The following is a 14,576-nucleotide window of genomic DNA, read 5'->3' as shown; positions in this document are numbered from 1 at the left end:
GAGAATTGCCAGGTGCCACCTGCGTGGCCAGGTTCTGTCTGAGCCCCAAACCTGATGTGCCCCAAAGAGCCTGGGGTCTAGGGGAAAAAATCAAGCAGTCAGTGGATGTGAGGAGGAGTTCTTTCAGGCTGGTGGTTCTACACTGAATTCCTCTAGCTGTAACTTTATGGAGATATATATATATATATATATATATATATATGTAGACACATATTGATTTTTTTTCTGCTCCTATCTGGTATAATAAACATTAACTAGAAAATAGAAAACTGTGTGGGGCAAAAAACATGAAACATCTGTGTTTTCAGCGGGAAGGTTCACAGTATTCAAAAGTAATTCCTCAACTCTTCTTACAAGACAATGAAATTGTGCTTCCCTGGTGATAATGAAATGATTCATTTTGGGGAAGATAGGAAAAAAAATGCAAGGGTATAAATTAGAAAGTGTAAAAAGAGACTACACATATAAAAGACTCTACTATTCTCAGCCTTCCCAAGGCAAATTCCCTATATATTTCCTGGGCAAGGTCTTATTTAAAATGGTTGCGTAAACATGTCTTCCTGCAGCTCAAGCTCTGTTCTCTCACACCTGCAGTGTGAAGAAGCTGATGTGTGGTGGGAAGAGCAAACTGAAGCTGCCGTGTGCCAATGCTGAATCGCTCAGAGGCCTAAAAAAGCTCCTTGCCAAAAAAAAAGCTGATGAACCAGTCTTAGTTTAGGGCAGGTGGAATAGTTTGTGCTCTCATTTTTATCGTTAGCTCTAAGAGGGAAAGACAGATTTGTTTTCACATGGTTATTGATTATTAACCAGCTTTGTGAAAGGTTACCTTTCTGCTAGATACAGCCATGGTGGGGGGTTAAAAATCAATCCCTGGGAAAGCTCTGTTTCCCAGTCAGCTTCTCCTGCTGTGGTCCCTTGCCATGGATAGAGTTTTCCCATGTTGGTTTGAGCACAGATGAGAGCGAAAAAGAGATTCTTGTGAATATGCTCCACTCACCTTCAGTACTTCTTTTCTGTCTAAAAGTGGATTCCAGAAAAGGGTTTGAGCACTAAGAAGTTGTTAAATATTATACAGATAGAGAAAATCAAACCAGATTACTTTAGGAAGTGTGACTGAACTATACTCCTTACTATTTTACTGTCTAATTAGACACTCAAAGTTCTGGGAGGAATGATAAAACTGTCATCAGTTATAACAGGAAAGGGAGCTAATTGAGTAGGGGTTCACAAATTATTTGTGTTGAAAGGCAAACAAACTGCTCCTGTCACCTTTCCTAGGGAAAAAAAAACCCTAATACTGCATCCAGATGGCTTTGCATTTCACTGGTCTCAGTAGCCTGCAGTGATGTCTGTCAGACACTACTGGGGAAGACTTCCAAAGTACAGTGACTCACATCAAACCCCTGTATTAACCATTTAGAGGTGCGAATATTACAAATGCCCTTGAATTTCAAGAGGTGTGTTTTGTATGTTGGCATACATCTTAAAACCACATAGATATGACATTAGACATGTGACTTTTCTTCCCAAACCCCTGTCTGTTCCGAGATTTGTATTATATTGCAAAGTTTGACGCTTCATATAATATGGAATAAGAGTTAACCATGCAGATTGTCTCTTCTCTGTCAGACAAACACCAGGCTAGAGGAATGTGATCAGATCTTAACAAGTCCTTAAAACATACTTGAATCTAATATGGTAACTCAAGTATCGCAGCGCAGTTACTGTGTGATGCTACTGTAGGATGGCAGCAGCTGAGCAGCTGAAGTGTTTGTTACTGCTGCTCGAATATGTGAACTCCTGTGCTTGTGTTGAGGGTAATTACAACCTGCTGTTCTAAACACTGCTGCTATCACAATCCTCCTTTAATTGCTGGTATAGAACCATGGATTCATTTTTGTCTAATCTCTTAGACTAGCATGGTTACTACAAGAACTTTTGTTTATGTGTACAAATATCTCAAAGGTGAGTTACAGAGGATGGGGTCAGACTCTTTTCAGTGGTGCCCAGTGACAAGACAAGGGGCAACAGGCACAGACTGAAACACGGGAAGTTCCATTTGAATATGAGGAAAATCACCCTTGCTTTGAGGGGAAGAGAACACTGAAACAGACTGCCCAGAGGGGTTGTGGAGTCTCCTCTGGAGATATTAAAATCTGGAGATTGTTCTCAGCCTGAACTACAACTGTATTAATGACTTTGGGACCATGCATCAGACACAACTAGGAAGTGTGAGCTTTCCGGCTCCATGGATGAAGTTGGGTGATTTAACAAACATGCCAGCCGTAAATACCCCCAAGTTATGAGACTTCTGCTTAAAACTTCCTAGAGAAGGTAAAGTACAGGACCTCCAGCTGAACTGCTGCATACATCCAGACAGGCTTTAAGGTGAGGGAAAATCTGCCAGATCCATTGTTAATTTGTTCCTGTGTGCAACACGTTCATTACCTGTCTCTGTTTTCAATGGTTACGACTTGACTGTACATCTCTCAGTGGGAACAAAGATGTTTGTATCAGCCATTTTTTCTGCACATGGTTGCCTCCAGACTGAGGATGGCCAAGTCTCTTGTCATTCCAAGCCTGCCAAAACCAGTCTTGGGGAGTACAGACGGGAGGTTCTCAGCAGGGAGATGACAATGTATATACAGGAGAACCTGGACTCACCATTCAAAGTCCACACATAAGCAGAGGCAAGGATGCACCTTTTAATTTCTTACATTGTGCCTACACATCTCAAGGCTCTTCTAGTCAGAAAATTAAGACTGTTTAGATGCAGTCAGATGCAGGGTCAGCAGTGTCTCACACGGCAGCAATTAATCTGGGGAACGCTTTGCTGCAAGGTGGTGGGAGGTAAAATGTTTACAAAAAGTTTCAGGGGAGAATTATAACGTGGAAAAATCAGCTGAGAACTATTACATTCATAGCACTCAGGAAATCCTTGGAGCAGAAAATTCTGGGAGTTTAGTAGAAAATGTTTTGGTATCTTACATGCACACCCTGCTGCAACTCTCTCAGGTGATGCATATAGACCACTTCTAGGGACGCATTTGTGTCTGCAGAGCCCAGTTCTGGGCCAAGCGGGGCCGTTGGCCATTGACATCATTCCCATCAGCCTCCTCCATCACCCATTTTCCACATCAAGTGGATCGTTTTCCACTCCGGTGGGACCCGTTCACTGCTCAGAGGCTTCTCCTGGGAACCCACAGGTGTGGAAGGACTCAAGCCAAGTATCAGTGATTTCATTCCAGGTCGAAGAGGCAGGCAGAGGTGATCCTCGGGTTCTGGCTCCAGCCCGGCTCACCTTCCCCGGGAACCCGGGGCTGCCCGACATCACCGCCCCCAGGACGTGGCCGGGGTCCCCAGTGCCGGGATACCCAGCGGGGCCCTTTTCCTGCACTGCAGCTCGCCACCTTGTTGTCAGAACGGCAAAGCGTGCCCTTATCGCCTGCTCACGCAGGCAGAATGAAAGAGAATTAGCTCTAAATTATACGAAATTCATTTGCTTTGGAGGGTGAAGTGTTTGCTCTGTTCAGAAACGTTCGTTATAGAGAGAGGACCGCATTAAGACGCCGGGTAATGGTCCTCCCAGGAGATGAATCAATTTGCTCTGGGTTTTATGGCCTCGGGTTTGTTTGTCCGCACCGGTTCCCCATGGAAAACCCGGAGGAGTAAATGCTCCGGGTAACACATCTCTGGGGAAGGGGCTGTGGGTGCCGCTCTGGGGTCGGGGCACAAGACATCTCCGGATCAAAGACACCCGTGCCTGGAAGAGACCCGAATAGGGGCATCGCGGGAGCGGATGGGGGAACCACCACGAACGGGGCTGCGCATCCCCGCCGGCCGCACACTGTCTGCGAGCCCCGCCGGGCCGCGTACCCTGCCCGGAATGCCAGGGGATGGAGGGGCGGGTGGCGAGCGCAGGGAGCCCGAGGAGCAACCATGTCTATCTGTAATTCCCGCTAATAAAATACTTTTTCACTATCCGCACTATAATTGGTTTACAGCCTTTTTTGTTTATTTATCCATAAGAGCTGCTGTTAAATGGCTTGGGAAAGCAATCGCTTAATGGCTCAATATTGAATCAAAGGCTCAGTGTGCTTTCTAGGAGATGGGGGACCCGCGTGAGTTCAGAGCGGAAACTCAAAGTGTAATGGACTGGGCGGGTTTACGATCCTACGGAACCGGGCGCAGGAGCGAGGGACCGGAACCATCCTGCCTCGCCGCTCAGGGCGTGCATCACCACTGGCCGAGCCGGGCCGGGCCGGGTCGGGTCGGGTCGCCTTCACCCGCCCTACACGGAGCCGCGGGAACGCGCCCCGACGGCGGCGGCCGGAGCCCCGGTGTCGGGGAAGCGGCGGCGAGAGGAGGCGGGCCAGGCAGATAGGAAGCGTGCCTGCACCCGAGCAGGAGAGAGCGGCGGCCGGGCCGAGCGCGGGGAAGCAGGGAAATGATCTTTGTCCCTTTCGGTAGCTCTCCGCCTCCTCATAGCCTCGTCACCAAGTCAACCGGCACCAGCTCGGAGCACATTATCTCTGAGGGTCAACACATTGCAGCCCAAGCCGCGGGGAAGGCTCCCAAATTTACCCCTTGGACAAACAATCCGCTGCCTATCGCTCGCTCTGGCGATAGCATTGTGGTCCCCCACCGGCCGGTGTTGGCCTTCGCCCAGGGCTCCGGAGCACGGGTACCCCCGAGGGAGCGTCCTTCCCGTCCCTGGACACCCGCATCCCTAGGCGAGATGCCCTCGCAGCCAAAAGTGCCCAGTCGCTAAACCCCTCCAGGAGCCGAGTCTACCTCGGCCCTCCGAGGGTTTTCCTCTCCGTGCCCGGGGGACGTTGGGGATGAGCAGCTCCTGGGCAAACGAGGGGGACAGGGAAAAGATGTGTTTAAGGACCGTCCGTCCCGGAGCGCCCCGCATATCGGCGCAATCCCCTGAGCCCCTACCCGGCCCCGCAAGCTCACCGCCGCGGGGCTCCTCACTCCAAAGCAGGGAGCAGCCCCCGGCAGAAGGGTAGGGGGTCCCGGGGCCGGCCAGGCTGAAGGGAAGGAAGGGGGTTGCGGGACCAAGGCCACCCCAGGTGGCCTCTTACGGCCCGCGCCCCGCCCCGGAGGGTTGCGGGAGGGCTCACGTGGGGGAGAGGCGCCTATGGGGAGGCGGCGGGAGCCGGGCAGGGCGGTGGGGCCCGGCGGGGCCACCAGCTGTCAAAGAGGCATCCCGGGCTCCGGGAGCGAGAGCAGCCCTATGTGTCCCTAAGCTGCGAAGCCCCCTTGGCCCCGCTCGCCATGAACACCGAGGAGCAGTATTATGCCTCGGCGCAGCTCTACAAGGAGTCGTGTGCGTTTCAGAGAGCCCAGGCGCAGGACTACAACCCTAGCCCCCCCGCCTGCCTGTACATGGGCAGGCAGCAACAGACTCCTTATCCCAGCGCCTTAGGGGCTCTGGAGCAAGGCAGCCCGCCAGACATTTCACCTTACGAGGTGCCCCCCATCACAGAGGATGCCGGGGTCTCCCACCTTCACCACCATCACCACCACCCTCATCTTCCTCCTCCCCACCAGGACGCGCTGCCTTTCTCAGACGGGGCGGACACGGGAGCTGTAGAGGAGCCCCGAGTGCAGGTGCCTTTCGCCTGGATGAAGTCCACCAAATCTCACGCCTGGAAGGGACAGTGGACCGGTAAGCCCCCCCGCATCCCTCCGCCCCCCTGCTTCTGTCCCGCTCGGCGGTCAGGAGCCCTCCCTTCACCGGTACTGCTCCCACCGCTCGGATGTAGTGTGGAGAGGTCCTGGCGGGTCGTTTCCCCCTCGGCAGCCTCTCCAGACCCACTGCTCTGGGGCTGTTAGTGTTGGGTTGAACACTGGGGAGGGAGCCCGCACTCCAGTCCCCGCCGGCGGGCTCAACGCTCCCTGCACCTCAGCAATTATTAACGAATTATTTTTCACCAATTAACTAATTGTGGCCAAGCCGGGACTTTGTGACGCCTCCCGGGAGCTGCTTCCTCGGGCAGCAGGGTGTCCCCGCGGGCGCGGTGAGCTCTGCGCGGGGGCCGGGTCGCGGAAACACCTGCGAGGTGGAGCGGGCGGGGAAGCGGCAGGCAGGGCTGGCGGGAGGGGACAGCCCCGCTGCCCCGCGTCCCTGCGCCCACTGTGCAGCCGCGGAGCAGCCTCCGAGCCCCAGGGCAGTCGCCGAGCCCCTCTCGGCTGCCTGTCGGCTCTCCCCGGCGCAGAGCCCGTCTCCCCTCCTGGCCCCTCTATCCCACTCCCTCTGCTCCCCGGCGGGTTTTAGCCACAACTGCTAAAAACTCTCCAAGTGAAAAAAACAGGGCAGGGAAAACAATGCACAAACGAAACAGAGTTGCCAGTGAGGGGAAGAAACTCTATCTAGGCAGAAAGTTCCGCTGCCCAACAATATTTCTGTCTCTGCCTGCACAATGTTATCGTGTCCTGCGCCTCCGTCACGCCTATACGGCAAATATTATATTAATGGCTTTGTTCAAATAGACAGTTGGAAAAAGGACCGGAGTATTAAAATCTCCACGAAATAGTTTGGGAATTGCATGGGACAGGCCGAGGGGGAGGGAAGGAGAGGTGGCGGTCCCCAGTCTCCCCAGAGGAGCATCTGCCCACAAAGGTAGAAGAGAGTGCTGTCCCAGGCCACGGACACGGCGGCAGGGATTGTGCCGGGGGGAAGGTGGAGTGAGAGAGAGAAAAAATCAGATATTTTTCCTTGAGTTGAGTGAATTTCGGAAATAACAATAGTAATAATCATAATAATATAAAGGCAAACTTTTGAACTACACTTTTTTTTTTCTCTTTCTCCTGTACCCGAGGAATGACAAAACCAGCAGGAAAGCGAAACTTTCCCGTGGAAGCCTAAAATTCTTGCCTGCTGTCCCAGCCCTCCCGGGAGGAGCAGGCAGGGGCCGTGCATGACCCGGTCGGTGTGATGTGTGGGCAGGGTTCCTGCCGGAGCACGCCGCAGGAAGAGAAAGGGGCACCGCGCTGACACGCGGCGTATTATGTACTGTGTTTGTGGCAAACTATATGGCCCAACGATTTATTTTTCATGGAAACCCTGGGGATTTAGGCGTCCATGGATGCTGCGGGGCTTTGTGCTGTTATTGCCGGGGAAAGGCGCCCAGAGAGGCCGCGGCCGAGCCCGGGCTTGCCGGCCTTGTCCCGGGGCCCGACCGGCTTCGGCCCTCCGACAGACCCCGGGCGTTCCGCCTTCCCGGTAGCTCCAGTTTAGTTTAAAGTAACAGAACAAGTTGGTTTTTTTCAGATATAGACTCATGTAAACGGGTATGTACATAGGTTTAGATTTACCAACATTTTTACACATATATACATTGATTTTAATATTTATATACGCACATAGATGTATACATATCACTTTGTAAACATTACATGTGTATTTAAATATATATTTTAAATACATATATAAGCTTTATACATAGGTTTACAATTACAATCATTGTATATATAAATACAGAATCATGGGAATAGGAAGATGAGGGGTGAGAGAGCCCACGTAGCTCTCTTGAAATGATTTTTTCATTCTGGCTGTTTAACACACCGTTCCCCGCAGATGATATCAACGCCAAAAGCATGCCCAGAGGGGCGCTGGCGCTGGCGAAAGTGGCCCTGAGTTTCCGTGCCCACCGCCGGCCCCTCTCGATGCGACCGCCTGTACTACCCGCGCCTCAGTGCCCACTCAGGACTGGGGCGGCCGCGCTGGGAACGGCGATCCCTCTTGCTGCCGCTTTTCACGGCAACAAGAAACCCAAGATTTCGTCAGCTTGGCGAAATGGAGCGGCTGCGGTCCAAATCCCCTCCCGGCCCGGCAGGCTCACTAATTATTGTAATTATTATTTCTTTGTTTTAGCGGGGTATTTTCCAGAGTTGGGTTTGTTTTTTTTTTTTTTTTTTTTGAGGGGTTCCATTTCCCCATTTTGCTTTGGTTTGTATGTGTGGTGGAGTTTTTTCTTTTTCTTTTTTAACCTTTTTTTAAACATTTCTAAAGATTTTTTATTTAATTTTAACACGAACCTGAGCAATTGCAGCCCTGGATCCGGGAGCCCTTCTGAGCTTTCAGTGTCACACAAACAGTGGCACGTGAGTCTCTCCCTCGGCTCCAGAGACGGCGCTTTCCTGAAAACCTCATCCAAATAATTGTTAAAAAATATTAAGTTATTGTAAAATAAAATAACAGCAGTGGCGACTGCTGCCAGCAGCACCACCTCACTGTGCCCAGCCGGAGAGCTCCCCGAGGCCTCCTCCTCACCCCACCTGCTTCCCCCCACGTATCCTCCGCGCCGCGCAGGGATCCTGGGACGTGGTCCCCGCAGCCCGAGAGGGCGGCCGGGAGGGCCCAGGCTGACTCTCGCTTCTCTCCAGGGGGATCCTATATGGTGGAACCGGAGGAGAACAAGCGGACGAGGACGGCGTACACGCGGGCGCAGCTGCTGGAACTGGAGAAGGAGTTTCTCTTCAACAAGTACATCTCCAGGCCAAGGCGGGTAGAGCTGGCTGTCATGTTGAACTTGACCGAGAGACACATCAAGATCTGGTTCCAGAACCGGCGGATGAAGTGGAAGAAGGAAGAGGACAAAAAGCGAGGGGCGGGCAACAGCAATGACCCCGAGCAAGACTGCGTGGTGTCCTCTGGGGAGCTCCAAACCAAGGAGGATCTCCAGCCATGCCCCGCCGGGAACCTTCCCTCGGGAGACTCCAGGGACCTTCTCGCCCCCAGCCTAGTCCCCAGAAGGCAGCAGGACTCTCGGTGAGCCGCGGGGAGCCCCACGGCCCGGGAGGAGGAAAAGGATGGGACATGGAAAAGAGCCGAGAGGCTGGCGCCGGCTTTCCTCCGCCGTGCCGTGCCGTGCCGTGCCGTGCCGTGCCGTGCCGTGCCGTGCCGACCCACTCCCGCCTTCCCTCTGGGAAACTCGGTGCCCCCATTCTGAAACTCGCGTCCTCCGGAAAGTAAATGTAAGATGTCCAGCTCTCCAGATGACAAGGAGAGGCTCGCTGTGGGCCCTAACGCCAGGGGAGCCCGCCGGGATGGCGGCGAGCTGGGCCCCACTTCCCCGGGCCGCCCGCGCCTCAGCGAGCCCTACGGGACACCTTCCCCCGGGGAAGGTGGGTCTCAGGTCGCCACCGACGGTGTGTGCAACCCTGGGTGCACGGAGAGGTCTGGACACCGGAGGAGAAGCGAGGGCACGCTGCGTTCCTTGCCGCGGACAGCTGCTCGGTCGGGGCGCGCGTCCCACCGTGTCCGTCGGTCCACAAGCGCAGACACGGACCCGAGTATCCCGGACCATTCACGGGCTGGCACGCCGCCGTCCCCGTCCCTTCCAGTCACCCCAGGGCATCGGCTCTACCGAGGACTCTCTCAGGACTGTTACTTACTTCTTTGGAAACTGGAACCTGGTTTCTTTCGTTTTCTTTTTCTTTTGGGAAAGAAATAGGTGGGGGGAAGGAAAAAGGGAAAAAAAAAAAAAAGAGAGAAAAAAAATTTTTAAAATTGAAAAAGAAAAGGCCTACGTGTCCTGCGGGCAGGATTTGTCTCCCCCGATGACCGGCTCTGATGACCGGCACAGGCAGCCAGACCCTCCCCCGGGCTCCGGCAGCGGCTGCGGGGACCCTGCGCTGCTGCCCGCGGCTCCGCGCCCGTCTGGGCTCCGGGGAACTCCGCGGCTCCAGGGCTGCGCTTGCCTCTTCGAGGGGTGAATGCGAGCCCAGGGATGGAACAGAGGAAGTCGCGGTCTCTCTCTGGGCAGCGAGCAGACAGAGTGATATATCTGGGGGATAGGGACGGTCCTAGGGACACTGTCCTTCGTGAAAAAAGCTCCAGCCTCTCTTCCAACTCTTTCGGAAGCTCAGACTCTGCCTTAGAGAGGAGAAACCTCTGTACAGCACGAGCTCCTGTCCCGGAGTGGCTCTATGCGTGGTTTTTCTCTGCAGACTTATTTTTACAGCCCAGCAGAGGCTGGAGGCCGGCTGCCTCCCGAGGCCCTGCAGAGCACTGGGGACTTTCCCTGGGCGCTGTTTTTCGGCCCGGGCCGATGTGCGGGAGAGCTCGGCTGCTCCGGGATGGAGCGGGGAGCGCCCGGCCCGGGCTTCCCTGCGGGGAGGTGGGTAGTGGAGTCGGCGCCGGCTGCCCCGGGCCCAGCCTGCCTTCCCTGCTGCCAGGAACAGCTTCCCAGTCCCGACAACGGCGGGAACTCCAACTAAGTGGGGAACAAATCACAGCCGAACTAGAAACAGAAAACAGCGGTAGGAAGGAACTAGGAACTGTCTAGTTTGCTGTCGGTCAGGCGGATCTGCCTTCTTTCCTCGACGGGGAGGTTCCTGCCCTGTACCCGGCAGCAGCAACCCCTCGAGCATCCCTCGGGGGCCGCCACAGCCCCTCCCGCGCTGCGGGCCCGGGAGTGCCATGGGAGGAGGAAAATGAGGAGGAGGACAACCTGTCGCACCCTGGCCAGAGGATGTTCCCAGTTCCTCGGCTGAAAGCGAGGGGGAGAGCAAGTAGCTCGGTACAGCTCTTTGGGGGTTTCCCATCTTACATGAAACTTCTTACAGTAAGGTGGAGACTTGAAGGTGTAATTTGTCTATTGCTTTTCTTTCCTCTTGGGACATTAAGATCTGTGTGCAAACAGGAGTATTTCTGGTAATTTTTCCTGCAAGTTGACTGAGAAATTTATCACCCAAGCCTGTATATGCTTATTCATCAAAACGCAGTCAATAAGTGAGAATTTTATTAATCATTATATGAGCAAAATTCAAATAAAGCTGTTCTGCTTAAGAACCAAAGCACCATATTAATTAAAGTAATATTTCTTAGACTTTTGGGGGACATGAAGCCATTTTTAAACCTCAGAATTTTTAATCACTATTCATTAGCATTAACCTGCCACTGGCAACATGAAGTGGAACAATTTCCACGTACCTTTTACAAGGTCTGGCACTGACATTACAGTTCGGGAGCCACTACAAAAACAGGTCCAGCTGCAGAAAGGACGGCTGTCAAACAAAGTACCTCGATTTTATTCTAAGATTCGTAGAGCACGGTGCCCTGGCTGGGCAGCATACGTGGTAACTGAAATATTGCCTGTCCTTTTTTAAGTAGGTTTGATTTTCTTTGTGCTCTGCTCTGAAAACAAAAAAGGTGCACAATTAATATGAATCGTTTGACCATGGTGCCAAGGTGTTTTTATTAGTAGAAGCAGAATCGGAACTGCATGGCTTAATTTTAACGAATAAAGTATTTTTCTTCTAAGAGCTGACATAGTTTACTGGTTTAGCACTTACATATTTTTTTTTCACCCTTTTTATAACTGCACCAATGGAAAATTAATATTAACTCGATCAAGACAGCTCTGGGATGTTGTAGAGCTAAAGATTCACGGTAACTTCACCTGACAGAACAGCCAGCCCTACACAGTGCTGGGGCAAGGCAACGCTGACATGGAGAGTTATAAGTTCACTAGAGTTCTTGTGCTGAGTTATCTCACCAAAACCAGTTGTCCAGATATATCCTAGGAGACACCTCCCCCTGTGGAATAGTTTATGATTTATATGTAATCACCTTTAACCCTAGGATAGGATTTCCGCAAAACATTCTGGAAATACTTTTAAAGTTAGGCAAGACATAAACAGTGTGAGAGTCTTTTTGTTTCCTTCTTCGGCAATAGTGAAGTCTTTAGGCAGGTGTGGGAGAGGTATGTCCCAAAAAATTGTATGTGTTCAGTGTTAATTATTTTAAAGAAAAGCTGAGCAAGATTCAGGGCAAATTTCCTGTCCCTGGTTGCAGCTTGCTGTGGCATCCACCCCAATGGGAGCTATGAAGACATCAATTGTACCTATGGCTCCAGGGAAGATAGTGAGGCTGCAAGTCTTGATTGAGCTTTGCACAGGCAACACCTTTGCTGCTCCTACTTTGCTCAGATCCATCCCCCAATACTGCAGGGAAAGTGTTCTTCTCCTGCCTCTGCGCTGACTGCTATTCCATGAAAGAGCACAGGGCAGGACCTCTCCTTCCTCCAAGCAGAGCATCCAAGGTGAATGGCACAGTGCTGGGCAAACCCTGGCAGCAGCTTGGGGCCAGTCTGCTGCCATCTGTGAAGCTACATCTGCAGCCCTGCTGGGGCCATGCTACCTCCATGCCTGCACAGAGGCTAGGCAAGGGAAACAGGATCTCCTGCACCCCCTGTGCCAACCCCTGCTTTACCTCCCGCCCAACAGGACCATGTCCCATTATCCTGCAGCAATGGCCATATGAAAAGTAGGATTGCAAGACTATACTTGTCTCCTCTATTACAAACCCATATTTTTGCCTGAAAATCTCTCCATTTATGGATAATTATGCCCATAAATCAATTCTGAAAGCAGTGATTTAACCTAAGGTGTGAAAGACTTTCCAATCAGACACTGAAGGCTGCTACCTCCTGCTCTGTGGTTGCTGCTGCTGCCACGAACACAGCTGAAGAGAGATGTTGCAGGTTGAGAGAAGACATATTGCTCAGGAAGGCTTTGGTGCTTTGAAGTGCAACTGGGAATGGGATGCCAGCCCTGCCACAACCACAAAAGCAGGGCCTGGTGGCCTGGGCAATGCACCTCACAGTCTGTCCTCCACAGGGCAGAGGTGGCTGGGGGTTAAGAGCTGAGTTTCAAGGCTTGTTTTGGGGGTAGAAAGAAATGGCATGGTGCTCCCTTCACTCCTTATAGCTTAGAGGGTTGTTCTTATGAGACCTTTTCACATAAGCATAGGCAAGCCATGCAAATACACATACACACACCAGCTTCCAAAAAACTGTGACTCAGAAAGGCTTTCTGAGTCCCTTTCTGTTTTCTTCTTCCCTGGATGGGGATAGGAATGGCCAGATCTTCAAGGACTTTCTTTTTATAGCAATCAGGAAGAAATCTAGGGAGGACAATGAAATGAAATGACAATGAAAGGTGGAAACACTGCAGTGTCTGTGTTAAGTAGTGAACACTATCTACTTTCACTTACCCTACACCTCACCCACTTACATTCATTTAACACTTAACATCTATCACCATTGCTCCTGTCCCACTGGCTTCCAGCACCTTTTACAGTCTTTCCATGCACTATGCCAGCACCAGTGTGCCCCAGCAGTGCTTTAGCTGCAAGTGCAAAGAATGGTGGAACAAAGGGGAAAGTGCTTGGAGGCAAAGCTTCTCCTGATCTCTGCCTTTCTCCATCTCCTCTTCTCCCACCACTTGCTGTCCTGGAATGCAACTCCTCTGCTCCCCAGCACTTCTGGGATCACAACATATGCAGGAACAAATGAAATGCAAAGGAAATGAGTGGAGTCCCTCTCTCCCCAGCATGCCTTGGTGGTGAATCAGGCCTGGCCAGCCTCATTCATGGAGTAGGAAACTCAAACACGTGGTTCCTCTACTATAAGGTCTGACGCACTTGCTGCCTCATATCAGGGCTTGTTCCAGAAATGATTTGCTTCCAGCAGCAGCACCACGGCCAGGAGGAGAGGCTGCAGTTGTGCTCCTTCTGCATGAGGTGCCTTTAGGCATGTTCACAGGAGCCCTGATGTCTGGCTTCATCCACCAGGATGTACTGGTCAGAAGAGGCAGGTGCCTTTGCAAACAGGCATATTCTTCACAAACAACCCAAAAATAGATTGAATGGGAAGAGTTTTCTGGAGATGTAGGTGAGCTGGACCAACAAGGCAAGAAGATTGCAATGACCACTGCAAATGCAGTGCATTTGCCAAGGAGCATTGGCGAAGAGGGGGTTGCAGAGAACAATGGGAACCATGAGCTCCTGACAGTGGCAGCTTCGTTTTCTCTCTGTTCTTTGACCCAGACTCAAAAGGAGGAAAACATCTGCTCAAAGAACCTTTGGCACAGTGATTTAAGATTCAAAAGAAAAACACATCCAGCAGGCTCAGAAAGCAGAGGGTGTAATGGTTTGTGTCTCCACTTCCAGGGCTAGACTTTGTAATGGATACTGGAAGAGTTGTTTTCAAGAGCAATTGGTAGCATCCTGGTGTTTTGTTTGAGCATGGGCAGTGTGGGCCATTATATATTCAGCTGTGCCAGCTTTGGACATTCCCTGCAGCCCTCAAAGCACAGAAGCAGATGCAGGCAGGGATTACTGACTTCACTGCTGTAAGAAGTCAGAAACAGGGGATGGAGCTCCCCTTGGAGAGAAGGGAGGGCACCCACAGCCCATGCTGAGAGACCAAGCTGTCTCAGGACCAAGGTGGAGCCAGGGGAGGTATACCAGGTCCTGGACTGTGCAGAGACTTGTGTTTGAACACTTCCCTGGGCCCAAACCCTTCTCCAGAGAAAAGCAAACAGTTACCTGTTGGGAGCCTCAGCTGGGTGCGGCATCGTGGGGCTCCAAGTCATGTTTTGAACACAAGCCCTCCTGCAGAGGAGGCTGCACCTCCCTGCAGCAAGCACTAGCAAAGCAGCCCCCTTGCATTCTGGCTTTTAACAACATTTCAGCACAACTGCTCAGTGCCTCTCATTCAAACACGTGCCTCTCACTCCCTGCCAAGGTTCCAGCCAGGAGAGCTGATCTCTCATCT

The 14,576-nt window shown here is 52.0% G+C and overlaps 1 protein-coding gene across 1 annotated transcript; it reads left to right on the top strand.

The window, feature by feature from the left end:
* The first annotated feature begins 5,193 nt into the window (after nucleotides 1-5,193).
* On the top strand, nucleotides 5,194-8,799 carry PDX1 (pancreatic and duodenal homeobox 1). The gene is made up of 2 exons (XM_042014342.1): nucleotides 5,194-5,677; nucleotides 8,398-8,799. Exons 1-2 carry the CDS (start codon nucleotides 5,284-5,286, stop codon nucleotides 8,784-8,786), a joined length of 783 nt encoding a protein of 260 aa, XP_041870276.1. The 5' UTR covers nucleotides 5,194-5,283; the 3' UTR covers nucleotides 8,787-8,799.
* The last annotated feature ends 5,777 nt before the right edge of the window (nucleotides 8,800-14,576 follow it).

The sequence above is a fragment of the Corvus kubaryi genome, unplaced genomic scaffold (genome assembly GCF_017639235.1).
Source record: "Corvus kubaryi isolate FWS band 111438036 unplaced genomic scaffold, C.kubaryi_AGA036_p1.0 split1-65, whole genome shotgun sequence".
NCBI classification, from domain to species: Eukaryota; Metazoa; Chordata; class Aves; order Passeriformes; family Corvidae; genus Corvus; species Corvus kubaryi.
Note: the sequence above shows the minus strand (reverse complement) of the source record. Positions and strands in the feature narration are given on the sequence as shown.